Source organism: Cheilinus undulatus, linkage group 24, assembly GCF_018320785.1.
Source record: "Cheilinus undulatus linkage group 24, ASM1832078v1, whole genome shotgun sequence".
Taxonomy (NCBI): Eukaryota; Metazoa; Chordata; class Actinopteri; order Labriformes; family Labridae; genus Cheilinus; species Cheilinus undulatus.
The window spans coordinates 214360-235693 of NC_054888.1; the positions used below are offsets into that span (position 1 = coordinate 214360).

The window sequence follows — 21334 nt, forward strand, 5'->3', positions numbered from 1 at the left end:
CAGTCAGACCAAGAGAATTAGTAACAGCCGACAACAGTCAGACCAAGAGAATTAGTAACAGCCAACAACAGTCAGCCATAGAGAATTAGTAACAGCCGACAACAGTCAGACCAAGAGAATTAGTAACAGCCGACAACAGTCAGACCAAGAGAATTAGTAACAGCCGACAACAGTCAGACAAAGAGAATTAGTAACAGCCGACAACAGTCAGACCAAGAGAATTAGTAACAGCCGACAACAGTCAGACCAAGAGAATTAGTAACAGCCGACAACAGTCAGACCAAGAGAATTAGTAACAGCCAACAACAGTCAGACAAAGAGAATTAGTAACAGCCGACAACAGTCAGACAAAGAGAATTAGTAACAGCCGACAACAGTCAGACAAAGAGAATTAGTAACAGCCGACAACAGTCAGACAAAGAGAATTAGTAACAGCCGACAACAGTCAGACAAAGAGAATTAGTAACAGCCGATAACAGTCAGACCAAGCGAATTTGTAACAGCCAACAACAGCCAGACAAAGAGAATTAGTAACAGCCGACAACAGTCAGACCAAGAGAATTAGTAACAGCTGACAACAGTCAGACAAAGAGAATTAGTAACAGCCAACAACAGCCAGACAAAGAGAATTAGTAACAGCCAACAACAGTCAGACAAAGAGAATTAGTAACAGCCAACAACAGTCAGACAAAGAGAATTAGTAACAGCCAACAACAGTCAGACAAAGAGAATTAGTACCAGCCAACAACAGCCAGACAAAGAGAATTAGTAACAGCCAACAACAGTCAGACAAAGAGAATTAGTAACAGCCAACAACAGCCAGACAAAGAGAATTAGTAACAGCCAACAACAGCCAGACAAAGAGAATTAGTAACAGCCAACAACAGCCAGACAAAGAGAATTAGTAACAGCCAACAACAGCCAGACCAAGAGAATTAGTAACAGCCGACAACAGTCAGACAAAGAGAATTAGTAACAGCCAACAACAGCCAGACAAAGAGAATTAGTAACAGCCAACAACAGCCAGACCAAGAGAATTAGTAACAGCCAACAACAGTCAGACAAAGAGAATTAGTAACAGCCAACAACAGCCAGACAAAGAGAATTAGTAACAGCCAATAACAGCCAGACAAAGAGAATTAGTAACAGCCAACAACAGCCAGACAAAGAGAATTAGTAACAGCCAACAACAGCCAGACAAAGAGAATTAGTAACAGCCAACAACAGTCAGACCAAGAGAATTAGTAACAGCCAACAACAGTCAGACCAAGAGAATTAGTAACAGCCAACAACAGCCAGACAAAGAGAATTAGTAACAGCCAACAACAGTCAGACAAAGAGAATTAGTAACAGCCAACAACAGCCAGACAAAGAGAATTAGTAACAGCCAACAACAGTCAGACAAAGAGAATTAGTAACAGCCAACAACAGTCAGACCAAGAGAATTAGTAACAGCCAACAACAGTCAGACCAAGAGAATTAGTAACAGCCGACAACAGTCAGACAAAGAGAATTAGTAACAGCCGACAACAGTCAGACCAAGAGAATTAGTAACAGCCAACAACAGTCAGACAAAGAGAATTAGTAACAGCCAACAACAGCCAGACAAAGAGAATTAGTAACAGCCAATAACAGCCAGACAAAGAGAATTAGTAACAGCCAACAACAGCCAGACAAAGAGAATTAGTAACAGCCAACAACAGCCAGACCAAGAGAATTAGTAACAGCCAACAACAGTCAGACCAAGAGAATTAGTAACAACCGACAACAGTCAGACAAAGAGAATTAGTAACAGCCAACAACAGTCAGACCAAGAGAATTAGAGACTTGAAGCTCTGATGCTAAAAACTCATATCGTTTAATAACATATTTAGAGAGCAATAAAGGGACCTGAAATTTGTTTTTGATGTATACAGCTACCCCTCCCCCCTTTTTGAGGCGGTCAGACCTAAACACTTTTACTAAGAACACTGTAAAAAATCATAGTAGGAACACTGTAACAATGATACTAACAACACTGCAACAATGATACTGTTTAAATGATACTAAGACTGTTAAAAAGTGACACCAAGAACACTGTAAAAAGTGAAACTAACAGCACTTAAAAAATGAATCTAAGAACACTGTAAAACAATACCAAGAACACTATAAAAAGATAGTACGAACACTGCAAAAAAGAAACTAAGAGCACTGAAAAAAGAAGAACACTGTAAGACATGAAACTAAGAATACTGTAAAATGATATTAGGAACACTGTAGAAAACAATACTGTTAAAATGATTCATAGAACACTGTAAAAAATGAAACTATGAACTGTTTATTAGCTTTAAATGATGATGTCTTCAAAGGCAAGGATGGAATGTTGGTGAAGCTGGGGATGCTGGGAGCTTTTTCCTTCCAAGCTGTAGAACAGAGTTAGCAAATGAGAACCAAATGTTTCTCTTGCTCTTCGCCAGTTCCACCCATTTTTACAAAAGTTTCCAAAACAGATAACAAAAAAGGAGATTTCTGGCATTGAAGTGTTCTTATAATGATAGCTTACTAACATTTATAATTTGATATTAAAATAAGACTCAGTAAGAAAAAACAAACAAGAAAAAGAATCTGATTTTACCACTTTTATTTATTGAACAATGTTTACATTTTGAACATTTATTTTAAATGTTTCCAGTTAGTGTCATTTCAAAATTACTCATAAATAAAATTATAAATTAAACAAAAGTTTTTCTTTAATACATGAATATCAATGTTGGTTAAAATTTGTTTATTTGACCTCAATTCAATGAAAATGTGTACATTTTTAACTTGTTATATTCTTATCTTTAGTAGATTTGTGAAAAATTGTGTTTTTATCCTTAGTGAACGTCTGAATATCCATGTTTTTATCTTTAGTGAACGTCTGAATATTCATGTTTTTATCTTTAGTGAACGTCTGAATATTCATGTTTTTATCTTTAGTGAACGTCTGAATATTCATGTTTTTATCTTTAATGAATGTCTGAATATTTATGTGTTTTTATCTTTTGAGAATGTAAGAATATTCATGTTTTTATCTTTAATGAATGTCTGAATATTCATGTTTTTATCTTTAATGAATGTCTGAATATTCATGTTTTTATCTTTAGTGAACGTCTGAATATTCATGTTTTTATCTTTAGTGAACGTCTGAATATTCATGTTTTTATCTTTGATGAATATCTGAATATTCATGTTTTTATCTTTAATGAATGTCTGAATATTTATGTGTTTTTATCTTTTGTGAATATCAGAATATTCATGTTTTTTTAATTTATTGTGAATGTCTGAATATTCATGTTTTTATCTTTAGTGAATGTCTGAATATATTGATGTTTTTCTTTAAATCTATTGTGAACGTCTGAATATTTGTTTTATTGAGTGTAATAAATATTTATATCATCTTCATGTCAGTTAAGACCATTTTAAACCAATCAGACACAAAAGTTTACAGTTAGTCCACAGGTTCAGTGAATGCACCACAACATGACTGCCACCGAGGCCAGCAGACCAATGACAGAGCTCGCTGCAGAGGAAGGGGCTGAGTTACACAGGTCTGAGTTACAGCACTTAAAGGTGAAACTGGAAACCTGCAAAAGACCAATGAAAATACAGGGTTTGTTTTCATTGTTTTATTAGATGCATGATGACAGAGTTTACAGGAAATAGACTTTCTTATTGTTATCACTGATTATTAGCATTATTAGCATGGCTTTTTAGTATTGCAGGCATTGATAACTAGGATTACTGGCATTATCAGTGATCAAAACTAACATTATTAGCAGTGATTTGTAGCATTTTCGGCATTATAATTATTATTGGCATTATTAGCATTCATAATCAGTATTAGAAGCAGTAATTATTAGCAGTTATTATGAGCATTAGGAGAACTCATTATAAGCATGGTTAGCTTTCACTGCCAGCATTCAGTATCGGTATTATTAGCATTTTAGCTTTCATTATTAGCAGTCATGATTGGCATCTGTAGAACTCAATATCAGCATAATTAGCATTCATTATTAGCATTATAAGCATTCATTATTAGCATTATTAGCATTCATAATTAGAATTATAAGCATTCATAATTAGAATTATAAGCATTCATAATATCATTATACGCATTAATTATTAGCATCATTAGCATTCATTATTAGCATTATAAGCACTCATTATTAGCATTATAAGCATTCATTATGAGCATTTTTAGCAGTCATTATTTACATCAACAATACTCATTACAAACAGTATTTTTTAGTATTCAGTCTGAGCATTTATAAATTAAATTATTGCCTAAAATTCAGGAGTAGAATACATCATTACAGGAATAATTCAGTGTGAGACTATTTCAACAGTGAAATATTTCAGTGTGTGGAATTATTCAGTTTTGGAATATTTCAGTAGTGGAATATTTCAGTAGTGGAATATTTCAGTAGTGGAATACTTAAGTGGTGGGTTATTTCAGTAGTGGAAAACCTCAGTAGTGGAATATTTCAGTAGTGGAATATTTCAGTAGTGGAATACCTCAGTAGTGGAATATTTCAGTAGTGGAATACCTCAGTAGTGGAATACCTCAGTAGTGGAATATTTCAGTAGTGGAATATTTCAGTAGTGGAATACCTCAGTAGTGGAATATTTCATTACTGGAATCTTTCAGTAGTGGAATATTTCAGTAGTGGAATACCTCAGTAGCTGAATATTTAAGTAGTAGAAAACCTCAGTAGTGGAATTTTCATTAGTGGAATATTTCAGTAGTGGAATATTTCAGTAGTGGAATACCTCAGTAGTGGAATATTTCAGTAGTGGAATATTTTAGTAGTGGAATACTTAAGTGGTGGAATATTTCAGTAGTGGAATACCTCAGTAGTGGAATATTTCAGTAGTGGAATACCTTAGTAGTGGAATATTTCAGTAGTGGAATATTTCAGTAGTGGAATATTTCAGTAGTGGAATATTTTAGTAGTGGAATACTTAAGTGGTGGAATATTTCAGTAGTGTAATACCTCAGTAGTGGAATATTTCAGTAGTGGAATACCTCAGTAGTGGAATATTTTAGTAGTGGAATACTTAAGTGGTGGAATATTTCAGTAGTGGAATACCTCAGTAGTGGAATATTTCAGTGGTGGAATACCTCAGTAGTGGAATACTTAAGTGGTGGGTTATTTCAGTAGTGGAATACCTCAGTAGTGGAATATTTCAGTAGTGGAATATTTCAGTAGTGGAATACTTAAGTGGTGGAATATTTCAGTAGTGGAAAACTTAAGTGGTGGAATATTTCAGTAGTGGAATACCTCAGTAGTGGAATACTTAAGTGGTGGGTTATTTCAGTAGTGGAATACCTCAGTAGTGGAATATTTCAGTAGTGGAGTATTTTAGCGGTGGAATTTTAATAGTAGAACACGTCAGGAGTGGAATATTTTATTACTGGAATCTTTCAGTAGTGGAATATTTCAGTAGTGGAATATCTCAGTAGTGGAATATTTCAGTAGTGGAATACCTCAGTAATGGAATACCTCAGTAGTGAAATATTTCAGTAGTGGAATATTTCAGTAGTGGAATACTTAAGTTGTGGAATATTTCAGTAGTGGAATATTTCAGTAGTGGAATACCTCAGTAGTGGAATATTTCAGTAGTGGAATACCTCAGTAGTGGAATACTTAAGTGGTGGGTTATTTCAGTAGTGGAATACCTCAGTAGTGGAATATTTCAGTAGTGGAATACCTCAGTAGTGGAATATTTCAGTAGTGGAATACTTAAGTGGTGGGTTATTTCAGTAGTGGAATACTTAAGTGGTGGGTTATTTCAGTAGTGGAATCTTTCAGTAGTGGAATACCTCAGTAGCTGAATATTTAAGTAGTAGAAAACCTCAGTAGTTGAATTTTCATTAGTGGAATATTTCAGATGTGGAATGCCTCAGTAGTGGAATATTTCAGTAGTGGAATATTTCATTACTGGAATATTTCAGTGAGGAATATCTCTGTAGTGGAATACCTCAGTAGTGGAATATTTCAGTTGTGGAATACCTCAGTAGTGGAATATGTCAGAAGTGGAATACCTCAGGAGTGGAATATTTCAGTAGTGGAATATTTCAGTAGTGGAATACTTCAGTAGTGGAATATTTCAGTGGTGACGTTTTTCAGTGGTGGAATATTTCACTATTAGAATAAGTCAGTAGTAGAATAATTTAGAAGTGTTTTTCAGCGGTGGAATATTTCAGTAGTGGAATATTTCATTAGTGGGATACTTCAGTGTTGGAATATTTCAGTAGTGGAATACCCCAGTAGTGGAATATTTCAATAATGGAATTCCTCAGTAGTGGAATATTTCATTAGTAGAACAATTCAGTCGTTGAATATTTCATTAGTGGAATATTTCAGTCGTGGAATATTTAAGTAGTAGAACAATTCAATAGTGGAATACCTCAGTGTGGAATATTTCATGAGTGGAATACTTCAGTGGTGGAATACTTAAGTGGTGGAATATTTCAGTGGTGGAATATTTCATGAGTGGAATACTTCAGTGGTGGAATACTTAAGTGGTGGAATATTTCAGTGGTGGAATATTTCAGTGGTGAAGTTTTTCAGTAGTGGAATATTTAGTGGTGGAATATTTCACTATAAGAATAAGTCAGTAGTAGAATAATTTAGAAGTGTAATCATTCAGTACTAGAATATTTCAGTTGTTGAATATTTCAGTTGTTGAATATTTCGGTTGTTGAATGTTTCAGTTGTTGTATGATTCAGTTGTTGAATGTTTCAGTTGTTGAATGTTTCAGTTGTGGAATATTTCAGTTGTATATTTCAGTTGTTGAATGTTTCAGTTGTTGAATGTTTCGGTTGTTGAATGTTTCAGTTGTGGAATATTTCGGTTGTTGAATATTTCAGTTGTTGAATATTTCAGTTGTTGAATGTTTCAGTTGTTGAATGTTTCAGTTGTGGAATATTTCAGTTGTTGAATGTTTCAGTTGTTGAATATTTCGGTTGTTGAATGTTTCAGTTGTTGAATATTTCAGTTGTTGAATGTTTCAGTTGTTGAATATTTCAGTTGTTGAATGTTTCGGTTGTTGAATATTTCAGTTGTTGAATGCTTCAGTTGTTGAATGTTTCAGTTGTTGAATATTTCGGTTGTTGAATGTTTCAGTTGTTGAATATTTCGGTTGTTGAATATTTCAGTTGTTGAATATTTCAGTTGTTGAATGTTTCAGTTGTGGAATATTTCAGTTGTTGAATGTTTCAGTTGTTGAATATTTCGGTTGTTGAATGTTTTGGTTGTTGAATATTTCGGTTGTTGAATGTTTCAGTTGTTGAATATTTCAGTTGTTGAATGTTTCAGTTGTGGAATATTTCAGTTGTTGAATGTTTCGGTTGTTGAATGTTTCAGTTGTTGAATGTTTCAGTTGTTGAATATTTCGGTTGTTGAATGTTTCAGTTGTGGAATATATCAGTTGTTGAATGTTTCGGTTGTTGAATGTTTCAGTTGTTGAATGTTTCAGTTGTTGAATATTTCGGTTGTTGAATGTTTCAGTTGTTGAATATTTCAGTTGTTGAATGTTTCAGTTGTGGAATATTTCAGTTGTTGAATGTTTCGGTTGTTGAATGTTTCAGTTGTTGAATGTTTCAGTTGTTGAATATTTCGGTTGTTGAATGTTTCAGTTGTGGAATATTTCAGTCCTTGAATGTTTCAGTAGTGGACTATTTTGGTCGTATAACTGTGTAGGTAGAGGTGAGTTTACCTGGGGAAACATCTGACTCAGTCGGCTGTACTCACAGTCTGAGTACTTCAGACACTGGCGATAAGTCATCCCTCCTGAACAACACCATGAAACATAGAACAACAGAATCAGAATTAATACATCAGGATTAAAACAACAGGATAAAAATGTCATGATAAATGAATCACTATGAAAAATCCGGGATTCAAACATTAGAAAAAAATCATCATCTTTTAAACACTGGGATAAAAACATCAGGATTATGACATTAGGATTTAAATATTAGGATTACCAAATCACTGTCACCTTATCAGGAGTAACTTATAGGGAATAAAACATCAGAATAGAAATATCAAGATTAAAATATCAGGATATACATATCAGAATTAAAACATCAGGATAAAAACATCAGGACTAACATATCAAGATTAATTTTTCAGGATTAACATATCAGGATTAAAACATCAGGATAGATACAATGAGACAAGTCAGGAATAAACAGTTCAAGATTGACATATCAGAAAAAGAAATATCAAATAAAAATATCAGGATTACTGTAAAATGTACAGTGTTCAAGTACCAGTGTTCTCGTTTTTGGGTGTTCTGTACAGGTGTAGAGGCGCTCAAGTGTTTAAGTGTACAGGTGTACAGGTATTGTTCAGTACTGGTGTTTAAGTGCTAAGATGTTCAAATGTACAGGTGTTCTGTCAAGGTGTTTAGGTGATCTGGTCAGGTGTTCTGTTCAGCTCTTTAGATGTACATGTCTACAGGTGTTCCGTTCAGGTGTTTAGGTGTATGGTGTTCTGTGCAGGTCTTCAGGTGTACGGTGTTTTGTTTAGGTGTACGGTGTTTTGCTCAGGTGTTCTGGTGTTCTGTTCAGGTGTTTAGGTGTTCAGGTGCTTTGTCCATGTGTTCAGGTCTACAGGTGTTCTTTTTAGGTGCTCAGGTGTTCTGTTCAGGTGTTCAGGTGTACAGTGTTCAGGTGTACCTCTCTCATTAAGTGTCAGACAGGCGTCATCATAGCTACAGTCTCGTTGTTTGGAGCAGCTGGCGGTGTAGTCTTTGCAGCTGTAACAGCGAATCGCTGAGCCTGAAAAACAAGATATGATGCCCGTGAAGGTGTAGCTTCAGTTCTCATATCAGGAAACTTACCCTCCCATCCTTGCTATTCTAAGCACGTTAGTATTAGACACACAGTCTAGTAACGATACCCAAAAATGAAATGAAGACCAGTTGTCACAAAGGAGTCCAGCCAGCACCTCTGGTCATCAAGACCCAGGCCTCACAACAGTATAGCAAGACCGGAAAGACCAAGGACTGATAGACTCTGACTTTAGTAGGCTTGCTCAGATACCAGGAATGACACATTGTCTTGCTCAGTGAACCCATCACCCCGTGTACAAATCCAAGACGGCGGTTAATCTCAGCCTCACAGTCAGTGGAATGAAGGATTACTATGCCAAGACAGATGAAGTGGTCTACAACTTCCACACTCTTACCATTCACAGACACAGATTTGACTGCAGCATCCAAGGCATCCCCAAACACCTGTATCTTTGGATTAGTCCAGGACACGAACATTCCCAACGCTTCAGCCTCCTCAATCAGAAAGTGAAGACAAAGAACATCTACAGTCTCTACAAGGATGTCTACAGTCTCTACAAGGATGTCTACAGTCTCTACGAGGACGTCTACTGTCTCTACGAGGACGTCTACTGTCTCTACGAGGATGTCTACAGTCTCTACGAGGACGTCTACAGTCTCTGTGAGGACATCTACTTTCTCTACGAGGACATCTACAATCTCTTTGAAGACATCTACTTTCTCTACGAGGACGTCTACTGTCTCTGCAGGGACGTCTACTGTCTCTACAAGGATGTCTACAGTCTCTACGAGGACGTCTACAGTCTCTATGAGGGCATCTACAGTCTCTGTGAGGACATCTACAGTCTCTACGAGGACGCTACAGTCTCTATGAGGGCATCTACAGTCTCTGTGAGGACATCCACAGTCTCTGTGAGGACATCCACAGTCTCTGTGAGGACATCCACAGTCTCTGTGAGGACATCTACAGTCTCTGTGAGGACGTCTACAGTCTCTGTGAGGACATCTACAGTCTCTGTGAGGACATCTACAGTCTCTGTGAGGACATCCACAGTCTCTGTGAGGACATCCACAGTCTCTGTGAGGACATCTACAGTCTCTGTGAGGACATCTACAGTCTCTGTGAGGACGTCTACAGTCTCTGTGAGAATGTCTACAGTCTCTGTGAGGACATCTACAGTCTCTGTGAGGATGTCTACAGTCTCTGTGAGGGCATCTACAGTCTCTGTGAGGACATCCACAGTCTCTGTGAGGACATCTACAGTCTCTGTGAGGACGTCTACAGTCTCTGTGAGAATGTCTACAGTCTCTGTGAGGACATCTACAGTCTCTGTGAGGATGTCTACAGTCTCTACGAGGACGTCTACAGTCTCTATGAGGGCATCTACAGTCTCTGTGAGGACATCCACAGTCTCTGTGAGGACATCTACAGTCTCTGTGAGGACATCTACAGTCTCTGTGAGGACGTCTACAGTCTCTGTGAGAATGTCTACAGTCTCTGTGAGGACATCTACAGTCTCTGTGAGGATGTCTACAGTCTCTGTGAGGACATCTACAGTCTCTGTGAGGACGTCTACAGTCTCTGTGAGAATGTCTACAGTCTCTGTGAGGACATCTACAGTCTCTGTGAGGACGTCTACAGTCTCTGTGAGAATGTCTACAGTCTCTGTGAGGATGTCTACAGTCTCTGTGAGGACGTCTACAGTCTCTGTGAGAATGTCTACAGTCTCTGTGAGGATGTCTACAGTCTCTACGAGGATGTCTACAGTCTCTATGAGGGCATCTACAGTCTCTACAAAGACGTCTATTGTCTCTGCGAGGATGTCTACAGTCTCTACGAGGACGTCTACAGTCTCTGTGAGGACATCTACAGTCTCTACGAGGACATCTACAGTCTCTTTGAAGACATCTACTTTCTCTACGAGGACGTCTACTGTCTCTACAAGGACGTCTACTGTCTCTACGAGGACATCTACAGTCTCTACGAGGACATCTACAGTCTCTACAAGGACGTCTACAGTCTCTATGAGGACATCTACAGTCTCTACGAGGACGCTACAGTCTCTAGGAAGACGTCTACAGTCTCTACGAGGACATCTACAGTCTCTACGAGGACGTCTACTGTCTCTACGAGGACATCTACAGTCTCTACGAGGATGTCTACTGTCTCTACGAGGACATCTACAGTCTCTATGAGGACATCTTCAGTCTCTACGAGGACTTCTACAGTCTCTGTGAGGACATCTACAGTCTCTATGAGAACATCTACAGTCTCTATGAGGACATCTTCAGTCTCTACGAGGACTTCTTCAGTCTCTGTGAGGACGTCTACAGTCTCTATGAGGATGTCTATAGTCTCTATGAGGACATCTACAGTCTCTACCAGTACTTCTACAGTCCCTACAAGGATATCTACAATCTCTGTTAGGATGTCTACAGTCTCTGTGAGGACATCTACAGTCTCTATGAGGACGTCTACAGTCTCTGTGAGGACGTCTACAGTCCTTATGAGGACATCCACAGTCTCTATGAGGACGTATACAGTCTCTATGAGGACATCTACAGTCTCTATGAGGACATCTACAGTCTCTATGAGGACATCTTCAGTCTCTATGAGGACGTCTACAGTCTCTATGAGGACGTCTACAGTCTCTATGAGGACATCTACAGTCTCTGTGAGGACATCTACAGTCTCTATGAGGACATCTACAGTCTCTGTGAGGATGTCTACAATCTCTGTGAGGACATCTACAGTCTCTGTGAGGACGTCTACAGTCTCAGTTAGGACGTCTACAGTCTCTATGAGGACATCTACAGTCTCTGTGAGGACGTCTACAGTCTCAGTGAGGACGTCTACAGTCTCTATGAGGACGTCTACAGTCTCTGTGAGGACATCTACAGTCTCTATGAGGACATCTACAGTCTCAGTTAGGACGTCTACAGTCTCTATGAGGACGTCTACAGTCTCAGTGAGGACGTCTACAGTCTCTGTGAGGACGTCTACAGTCTCTGTGAGGACGTCTACAGTCTCTGTGAGGACATCTACAGTCTCTGTGAGGACATCTTCAGTCTCTAGGAAGACTTCTACAGTCTCTTTGAGAACGTCTACAGTCTCTATGAGGATGTCTATAGTCTTTATGAGGACATCTACAGTCTCTACCAGTACTTCTACAGTCCCTACAAGGATATCTACAATCTCTGTTAGGACGTCTACAGTCTCTGTGAGGATGTCTACAGTCTCTGTGAGGACATCCACAGTCTCTGTGAGGACGTCTACAGTCTCTGTGAGGATGTCTACAGTCTCTGTGAGGACATCTACAGTCTCTGTGAGGACGTCTACAGTCTCTGTGAGAATGTCTACAGTCTCTGTGAGGACATCTACAGTCTCTGTGAGGACGTCTACAGTCTCTGTGAGAATGTCTACAGTCTCTGTGAGGACATCTACAGTCTCTGTGAGGATGTCTACAGTCTCTGTGAGGACATCTACAGTCTCTGTGAGGACATCTACAGTCTCTGTGAGGACATCTACAGTCTCTATGAGGACATCTACAGTCTCTATGAGGACATCTTCAGTCTCTAGGAAGACGTCTACAGTCTCTTTGAGAACGTCTACAGTCTCTGTGAGAATGTCTACAGTCTCTGTGAGGACATCTACAGTCTCTGTGAGGACGTCTACAGTCTCTGTGAGAATGTCTACAGTCTCTGTGAGGACATCTACAGTCTCTGTGAGGATGTCTACAGTCTCTGTGAGGACATCTACAGTCTCTGTGAGGACATCTACAGTCTCTGTGAGGACATCTACAGTCTCTATGAGGACATCTACAGTCTCTGTGAGGATGTCTACAGTCTCTGTGAGAATGTCTACAGTCTCTATGAGGACATCTACAGTCTCTGTGAGGACATCTACAGTCTCTGTGAGGACATCTACAGTCTCTGTGAGGATGTCTACAGTCTCTGTGAGGATGTCTACAGTCTCTGTGAGGACATCTACAGTCTCTATGAGGACATCTACAGTCTCTGTGAGGACATCTACAGTCTCTATGAGGACATCTACAGTCTCTGTGAGGACATCTACAGTCTCTATGAGGACATCTACAGTCTCTGTGAGGACATCTACAGTCTCAAATCAGACCTCTTGAAGCTAGCAAAGTATAGGAGCATTTATGACCTTTTATCTAGGTTGTCTGATAATGATGAAATTATTGATGATGAAATTATTGGTAGCGATGAAAATATTGGCAACGATGAAATTATTGATGATGAAATTATTGGTAACGATGAAATTATTGATGATGAAATTATTGGTAACGATGAAATTATTGATAAAGATTTAATAATTGACCATGAATGAACACATATTGATTAGTCATGTGATAATTGAACGTACCCAGACCAATGAGAGCTGAGCCCAGCAGCAGAGACACCAGCAGGGAGCGCTTCATTTTCAACTCAGGTCAGCTGAAACTACAAACACAATGTCATCAAAGTGTGTAGATCACACTATAGATCAGACTGTAGATCAGTGTGTAGATCAGTGTAGATCAGACTGTAGATCAGAGTGTAGATCAGTGTGTAGATCAGTGTAGATCAGACTGTAGATCAGAGTATAGATCAGTGTAGATCAGACTGTAGATCAGAGTGTAGATCAGTGTAGATCAGACTGTAGATCAGAGTGTAGATCAGACTGTAGATCAGACTGTAGATCAGACTGTAGATCAGTGTGTAGATCAGACTGTAGATCAGACTGTAGATCAGAGTGTAGATCAGTGTGTAGATCAGTGTAGATCAGACTGTAGATCAGAGTATAGATCAGTGTAGATCAGACTGTAGATCAGAGTGTAGATCAGACTGTAGATCAGACTGTAGATCAGTGTGTAGATCAGACTGTAGATCAGACTGTAGATCAGTGTGTAGATCGGACTGTAGATCAGACTGTAGATCAGTGTGTAGATCAGACTGTAGATCAGACTGTAGATCAGACTGTAGATCAGTGTGTAGATCAGTGTGTAGATCAGACTGTAGATCAGTGTGTAGATCAGACTGTAGATCAGACTGTAGATCAGACTGTAGATCAGTGTGTAGATCAGTGTGTAGATCAGACTGTAGATCAGACTGTAGATCAGACTGTAGATCAGTGTGTAGATCAGACTGTAGATCAGACTGTAGATCAGACTGTAGATCAGTGTGTAGATCAGTGTGTAGATCAGTGTAGATCAATGTGTAGATCAGTGTGTAGATCAGAGTTTAGATCAGTGTGTAGATCAGTGTAGTTCAGTGTGTAGATCAGTGTAGATCAGTGTGTAGATCAGTGTGTAGATCAGACTGTAGATCAGACTGTAGATCAGACTGTAGATCAGTGTGTAGATCAGAGTTTAGATCAGACTGTAGATCAGAGTGTAGATCAGTGTAGATCAGACTGTAGATCAGAGTGTAGATCAGACTGTAGATCAGACTGTAGATCAGACTGTAGATCAGTGTGTAGATCTTGTTGTTGTCTGTAGATCAGACTGTAGATCAGAGTGTAGATCTGTCTTGTTGTTGTCTGACTGTATCAGACTGTAGATCAGACTGTAGATCTGTGTAGATCTTGTAGATCAGACTGAGTGTATTTTTCTGTCGTCTTGTTGTCTGAGTGTATTTTTCTGTCTTCTTGTTGTCTGAGTGTATTTTTCTGTCTTCTTGTTGTCTGAGTGTATTTTTCTGTCTTGTTGTTATCTGAGTGTATTTCTCTGTCTTCTTGTTATCTGAGTGTATTTTTCTGTCTTGTTGTTATCTGAGTGTATTTTTCTGTCTTGTTGTAATCTGAGTGTATTTTTCTGTCTTCTTGTTGTCTGAGTGTATTTTTTTCTGACTTGTTGTTATCTGAGTGTATTTTTCTGTCTTGTTGTTATCTGAGTGTATTTTTCTGTCGTCTTGATTTCTGAGTGTATTTTTCTGTCTTCTTGTTGTCTGAGTGTATTTCTCTGTCTTCTTCTTATTTGAGTGTATTTTTCTGTCTTCTTGTTGTCTGAGTGTATTTTTCTGTCTTGTTGTTGTCTGAGTGATTTTTCTGTCTTGTTGTTGTCTGAGTGTATTTTTCTGTCTTGTTGTTGTCTGAGTGTATTTTTCTGTCTTCTTGTTGTCTGAGTGATTTTTCTGTCTTGTTGTCTGAGTGTATTTTTCTGTTTTGTTGTTGTCTGAGTGTATTTTTCTGTCTTGTTGTTGTCTGAGTGTATTTTTCTGTCGTCTTGTTGTCTGAGTGTATTTTTCTGTCTTCTTGTTGTCTGAGTGTATTTTTCTGTCTTCTTCTTATTTGAGTGTATTTTTCTGTCTTCTTGTTGTCTGAGTGTATTTCTCTGTCTTGTTGTTGTCTGAGTGTATTTTTCTGTCGTCTTGTTGTCTGAGTGATTTTTCTGTCTTGTTGTCTGAGTGTATTTTTCTGTTTTGTTGTTGTCTGAGTGTATTTTTCTGTCTTGTTGTTATCTGAGTGTATTTTTCTGTCGTCTTGATTTCTGAGTGTATTTTTCTGTCTTCTTGTTGTCTGAGTGTATTTCTCTGTCTTCTTCTTATTTGAGTGTATTTTTCTGTCTTCTTGTTGTCTGAGTGTATTTTTCTGTCTTGTTGTTGTCTGAGTGATTTTTCTTGCTTGTTGTTTTCTGAGTGTATTTTTCTGTCTTGTTGTTGTCTGAGTGTATTTTTCTGTCTTCTTGTTGTCTGAGTGATTTTTCTGTCTTGTTGTCTGAGTGTATTTTTCTGTTTTGTTGTTGTCTGAGTGTATTTCTCTGTCTTGTTGTTGTCTGAGTGTATTTTTCTGTCGTCTTGTTGTCTGAGTGTATTTTTCTGTCTTGTTGTCTTAGTGTATTTTTCTGTCTTCTTGTTGTCTGAGTGTATTTTTCTGTCTTCTTGTTGTCTGAGTGTATTTTTCTGTCGTCTTGTTGTCTGAGTGTATTTTTCTGTCTTCTTGTTGTCTGAGTGTATTTTTCTGTCTTCTTCTTATTTGAGTGTATTTTTCTGTCTTCTTGTTGTCTGAGTGTATTTCTCTGTCTTGTTGTTGTCTGAGTGTATTTTTCTGTCGTCTTGTTGTCTGAGTGTATTTTTCTGTCTTGTTGTTGTCTGAGTGTATTTTTCTGTCGTCTTGTTGTCTGAGTGATTTTTCTGTCTTGTTGTCTGAGTGTATTTTTCTGTTTTGTTGTTGTCTGAGTGTATTTTTCTGTCTTGTTGTTGTCTGAGTGTATTTTTCTGTCGTCTTGTTGTCTGAGTGTATTTTTCTGTCTTCTTGTTGTCTGAGTGTATTTTTCTGTCTTCTTCTTATTTGAGTGTATTTTTCTGTCTTCTTGTTGTCTGAGTGTATTTCTCTGTCTTGTTGTTGTCTGAGTGTATTTTTCTGTCGTCTTGTTGTCTGAGTGTATTTTTCTGTCTTGTTGTTGTCTGAGTGTATTTTTCTGTCTTCTTGTTGTCTGAGTGATTTTTCTGTCTTGTTGTCTGAGTGTATTTTTTCGTCTTGTTGTTGTCTGAGTGTATTTTTCTGTCTTCTTCTTATCTGAGTGTATTTTTCTGTCTTGTTGTTATCTGAGTGTATTTTTCTGTCGTCTTGATTTCTGAGTGTATTTTTCTGTCTTCTTGTTGTCTGAGTGTATTTCTCTGTCTTCTTCTTATTTGAGTGTATTTTTCTGTCTTCTTGTTGTCTGAGTGTATTTTTCTGTCTTGTTGTTGTCTGAGTGATTTTTCTTGCTTGTTGTTTTCTGAGTGTATTTTTCTGTCTTGTTGTTGTCTGAGTGTATTTTTCTGTCTTCTTGTTGTCTGAGTGATTTTTCTGTCTTGTTGTCTGAGTGTATTTTTCTGTTTTGTTGTTGTCTGAGTGTATTTCTCTGTCTTGTTGTTGTCTGAGTGTATTTTTCTGTCGTCTTGTTGTCTGAGTGTATTTTTCTGTCTTGTTGTCTGAGTGTATTTTTCTGTCTTCTTGTTGTCTGAGTGTATTTTTCTGTCTTCTTCTTATTTGAGTGTATTTTTCTTCTTGTTGTCTGAGTGTATTTCTCTGTCTTCTTGTTGTCTGAGTGTATTTTTCTGTCTTCTTCCTATTTGAGTGTATTTTTCTGTCTTGTTGTTGTCTGGGTGTATTTTTCTGTCGTCTTGTTGTCTGAGTGTATTTTTCTGTCTTCTTGTTGTCTGAGTGTATTTTTCTGTCGTCTTGTTGTCTGAGTGTATTTTTCTGTCGTCTTGTTGTCTGAGTTTATTTTTCTGTCTTGTTGTTGTCTGAGTGTATTTTTCTGTCTTCTTGTTGTCTGAGTGTATTTCTCTGTCTTCTTGTTGTCTGAGTGTATTTTTCTGTCTTCTTCTTATTTGAGTGTATTTTTCTGTCTTCTTGTTGTCTGAGTGTATTTTTCTGTCTTCTTGTTGTCTGAGTGTATTTCTCTGTCTTCTTCTTATTTGAGTGTATTTTTCTGTCTTCTTGTTGTCTGAGTGTATTTTTCTGTCTTCTTGTTGTCTGAGTGTATTTCTCTGTCTTCTTCTTATTTGAGTGTATTTTTCTGTCTTCTTGTTGTCTGAGTGTATTTTTCTGTCTTCTTGTTGTCTGAGTGTATTTTTCTGTTTTGTTTTGTCTGAGTGTATTTTTCTGTCTTGTTGTTGTCTGAGTGATTTTTCTGTCTTGTTGTCTGAGTGTATTTTTCTGTCGTCTTGTTGTCTGAGTGTATTTCTCTGTCTTCTTGTTGTCTGAGTGTATTTCTCTGTCTTCTTGTTGTCTGAGTGTATTTCTCTGTCTTCTTCTTATTTGAGTGTATTTCTCTGTCTTCTTCTTATTTGAGTGTATTTTTCTGTCTTGTTGTTGTCTGAGTGTATTTTTCTGTCTTCTTGTTGTCTGAGTGTATTTCTCTGTCTTCTTCTTATTTGAGTGTATTTTTCTGTCGTCTTGTTGTCTGAGTGTATTTTTCTGTCTTCTTGTTGTCTGAGTGTATTTCTCTGTCTTCTTCTTATCTGAGTGTATTTTTCTGTCTTGTTGTTGTCTGAGTGTATTTTTCTGTCGTCTTGTTGTCTGAGTGTATTTCTCTGTCTTGTTGTTGTCTGAGTGTATTTTTCTGTCTTGTTGTTGTCTGAGTGTATTTCCCTGTCTTTGTTGTCTGAGTGTATTTCTCTGTCTTCTTGTTGTCTGAGTGTATTTCTCTGTCTTCTTCTTATTTGAGTGTATTTTTCTGTCGTCTTGTTGTCTGAGTGTATTTTTCTGTCTTCTTCTTATTTGAGTGTATTTTTCTGTCTTCTTGTTGTCTGAGTGTATTTCTCTGTCTTCTTGTTGTCTGAGTGTATTTTTCTGTCTTCTTGTTGTCTGAGTGTATTTTTCTGTCTTCTTGTTGTCTGAGTGTATTTCTCTGTCTTCTTCTTATTTGAGTGTATTTTTCTGTCTTCTTGTTGTCTGAGTGTATTTTTCTGTCTTCTTGTTGTCTGAGTGTATTTTTCTGTCTTCTTGTTGTCTTAGTGTATTTCTCTGTCTTCTTGTTGTCTGAGTGTATTTTTCTGTCTTCTTCTTATTTGAGTGTATTTTTCTGTCGTCTTGTTGTCTGAGTGTATTTTTCTGTCTTGTTGTTGTCTGAGTGTATTTTTCTGTCTTGTTGTTGTCTGAGTGATTTTTCTGTCTTGTTGTCTGAGTGTATTTTTCTGTTTTGTTGTTGTCTGAGTGAATTTTTCTGTCGTCTTGTTGTCTGAGTGTATTTTTCTGTCTTGTTGTCTGAGTGTATTTTTCTGTCTTGTTGTAGTCTGAGTGATTTTTCTGTCTTGTTGTCTGAGTGTATTTTTCTGTCGTCTTGTTGTCTGAGTGTATTTCTCTGTCTTCTTGTTGTCTGAGTGTATTTTTCTGTCTTCTTGTTGTCTGAGTGTATTTTTCTGTCTTCTTGTTGTCTGAGTGTATTTCTCTGTCTTCTTCTTATTTGAGTGTATTTTTCTGTCTTCTTGTTGTCTGAGTGTATTTTTCTGTCTTCTTGTTGTCTGAGTGTATTTTTCTGTCTTGTTGTTGTCTGAGTGTATTTTTCTGTCTTGTTGTTGTCTGAGTGTATTTTTCTGTCTTGTTGTTGTCTGAGTGTATTTTTCTGTCTTCTTGTTCTCTGAGTGTATTTTTCTGTCTTCTTCTTATTTGAGTGTATTTTTCTGTCGTCTTGTTGTCTGAGTGTATTTTTCTGTCTTCTTGTTGTCTGAGTGTATTTTTCTGTCTTCTTGTTGTCTGAGTGTATTTTTCTGTCTTGTTGTTATCTGAGTGTATTTCTCTGTCTTCTTGTTATCTGAGTGTATTTTTCTTCTTGTTGTCTGAGTGTATTTCTCTGTCTTCTTGTTGTCTGAGTGTATTTTTCTGTCTTCTTGTTGTCTGAGTGTATTTTTCTGTCTTCTTGTTGTCTTAGTGTATTTCTCTGTCTTCTTGTTGTCTGAGTGTATTTTTCTGTCTTCTTCTTATTTGAGTGTATTTTTCTGTCGTCTTGTTGTCTGAGTGTATTTTTCTGTCTTGTTGTTGTCTGAGTGTATTTTTCTGTCTTGTTGTTGTCTGAGTGATTTTTCTGTCTTGTTGTCTGAGTGTATTTTTCTGTTTTGTTGTTGTCTGAGTGAATTTTTCTGTCGTCTTGTTGTCTGAGTGTATTTTTCTGTCTTGTTGTCTGAGTGTATTTTTCTGTCTTGTTGTAGTCTGAGTGATTTTTCTGTCTTGTTGTCTGAGTGTATTTTTCTGTCGTCTTGTTGTCTGAGTGTATTTCTCTGTCTTCTTGTTGTCTGAGTGTATTTTTCTGTCTTCTTGTTGTCTGAGTGTATTTTTCTGTCTTCTTGTTGTCTGAGTGTATTTCTCTGTCTTCTTGTTGTCTGAGTGTATTTCTCTGTCTTCTTGTTGTCTGAGTTTATTTCTCTGTCTTCTTCTTATTTGAGTGTATTTTTCTGTCTTCTTGTTGTCTGAGTGTATTTTTCTGTCTTCTTGTTGTCTGAGTGTATTTTTCTGTCTTCTTGTTGTCTGAGTGTATTTTTCTGTCTTCTTGTTGTCTGAGTGTATTTTTCTGTCGTCTTGTTGTCTGAGTGTATTTTTCTGTTGTCTTGTTGTCTGAGTGTATTTTTCTGTCTTCTTCTTATTTGAGTGTATTTTTCTGTCTTCTTGTTGTCTGAGTGTATTTCTCTGTCTTCTTCTTATTTGAGTGTATTTTTCTGTCTTGTTGTTGTCTGAGTGTATTTTTCTGTCTTCTTGTTGTCTGAGTGTATTTCTCTGTCTTCTTGTTGTCTGAGTGTATTTCTCTGTCTTCTTCTTATTTGAGTGTATTTTTCTGTCTTGTTGTTGTCTGAGTGTATTTTTCTGTCTTCTTGTTGTCTGAGTGTATTTCTCTGTCGTCTTGTTGTCTGAGTGTATTTTTCTGTCTTCTTGTTGTCTGAGTGTATTTTTCTGTCGTCTTGTTGTCTGAGTGTATTTTTCTGTTGTCTTGTTGTCTGAGTGTATTTTTCTGTCTTCTTATTGTCTGAGTGTATTTTTCTGTTGTCTTGTTGTCTGAGTGTATTTTTCTGTCTTCTTATTGTCTGAGTGTATTTTTCTGTTGTCTTGTTGTCTGAGTGTATTTTTCTGTCGTCTTGTTGTCTGAGTGTATTTTTCTGTTGTCTTGTTGTCTGAGTGTATTTTTCTGTCTTCTTATTGTCTGAGTGTATTTTTCTGTCGTCTTGTTGTCTGAGTGTATTTCTCTGTCGTCTTGTTGTCTGAGTGTATTTTTCTGTTGTCTTGTTGTCTGAGTGTATTTTTCTGTCTTCTTATTGTCTGAGTGTATTTTTCTGTCTTCTTGTTGTCTGAGTGTATTTTTCTGTCTTCTTCTTATTTGAGTGTATTTTTCTGTCTTGTTGTTGTCTGAGTGTATTTTTCTGTCTTCTTGTTGTCTGAGTGTATTTTTCTGTCGTCTTGTTGTCTGAGTGTATTTTTCTGTTGTCTTGTTGTCTGAGTGTATTTTTCTGTCTTCTTATTGTCTGAGTGTATTTTTCTGTGTGTACTCACTGAGCAGCAGCAGTCCTCGTCTTTGGTCCTGGTCTTTTCCTGGTCCAGGTGCTTTCCTGCGGGTCAGCAGAACTATTGTGGTCTCGCTGGTGATGAAAGCGAGTGAGTCAGACTATGACTGACAGCAGAGTGCAGCTGTGAAAGCCCGCCCACTAGGAGGAACCAATCAGCATCATTTTAGAAAAGCCCTTTGTTTGAATGTTTGTGAACAATGCTTTGTTGAACACTTTAATACGACCTGAAAACCAGAGTTTATGTTTCTGATTCATTATCCTACTGATCAATTAGAGTGATTGATGTTTATCCTACTGATCAATTAGAGTGATTGATGTTTATCCTACTGATCAATTAGAGTGATTGATGTTTATTCTACTGATAAATTAGAGTGATTGATGTTTATCATACTGATCAATTAGAGTGATTGATTTTTACCATACTGATCAATAAGAGTGATTGATGTTTATTCTACTGATCAATTAGATTGATTGATGTTTATCATACTGATCAATTAGAGTGATTGATTTTTATCCTACTGATCA

At 37.3% G+C, this 21334-nt stretch overlaps 1 protein-coding gene across 1 annotated transcript; it reads right to left on the reverse strand.

Annotated features, from left to right (window-relative positions):
* Positions 1-3298: 3298 nt before the first annotated feature.
* On the reverse strand, positions 3299-20907 carry LOC121506327 (CD59 glycoprotein-like). Its single transcript, XM_041782090.1, has 5 exons — positions 20796-20907; positions 13215-13291; positions 8712-8813; positions 7745-7818; positions 3299-3605 (listed from the first exon to the last, which is right to left on the reverse strand). Exons 2-5 carry the CDS (start codon positions 13267-13269, stop codon positions 3483-3485), a joined length of 354 nt encoding a protein of 117 aa, XP_041638024.1. The 5' UTR covers positions 13270-13291; positions 20796-20907; the 3' UTR covers positions 3299-3482.
* Between the last annotated feature and the right edge of the window lie 427 nt (positions 20908-21334).

Excerpts from the sequence above, each read along its gene's own strand:
- LOC121506327 (XM_041782090.1), bottom strand. The coding sequence starts at position 13,269 with ATGAAGCGCTCCCTGCTGGTGTCTCTGCTGCTGGGCTCAGCTCTCATT. Across the intron at positions 7,819-8,711 it reads TCTGACACTTAATGAGAGAG|GAGGGATGACTTATCGCCAG; the intron begins GTACACCTGAAC and ends GGTGTTGTTCAG. Across the intron at positions 3,606-7,744 it reads TGAGTCAGATGTTTCCCCAG|GTTTCCAGTTTCACCTTTAA; the intron begins GTAAACTCACCT and ends GGTCTTTTGCAG.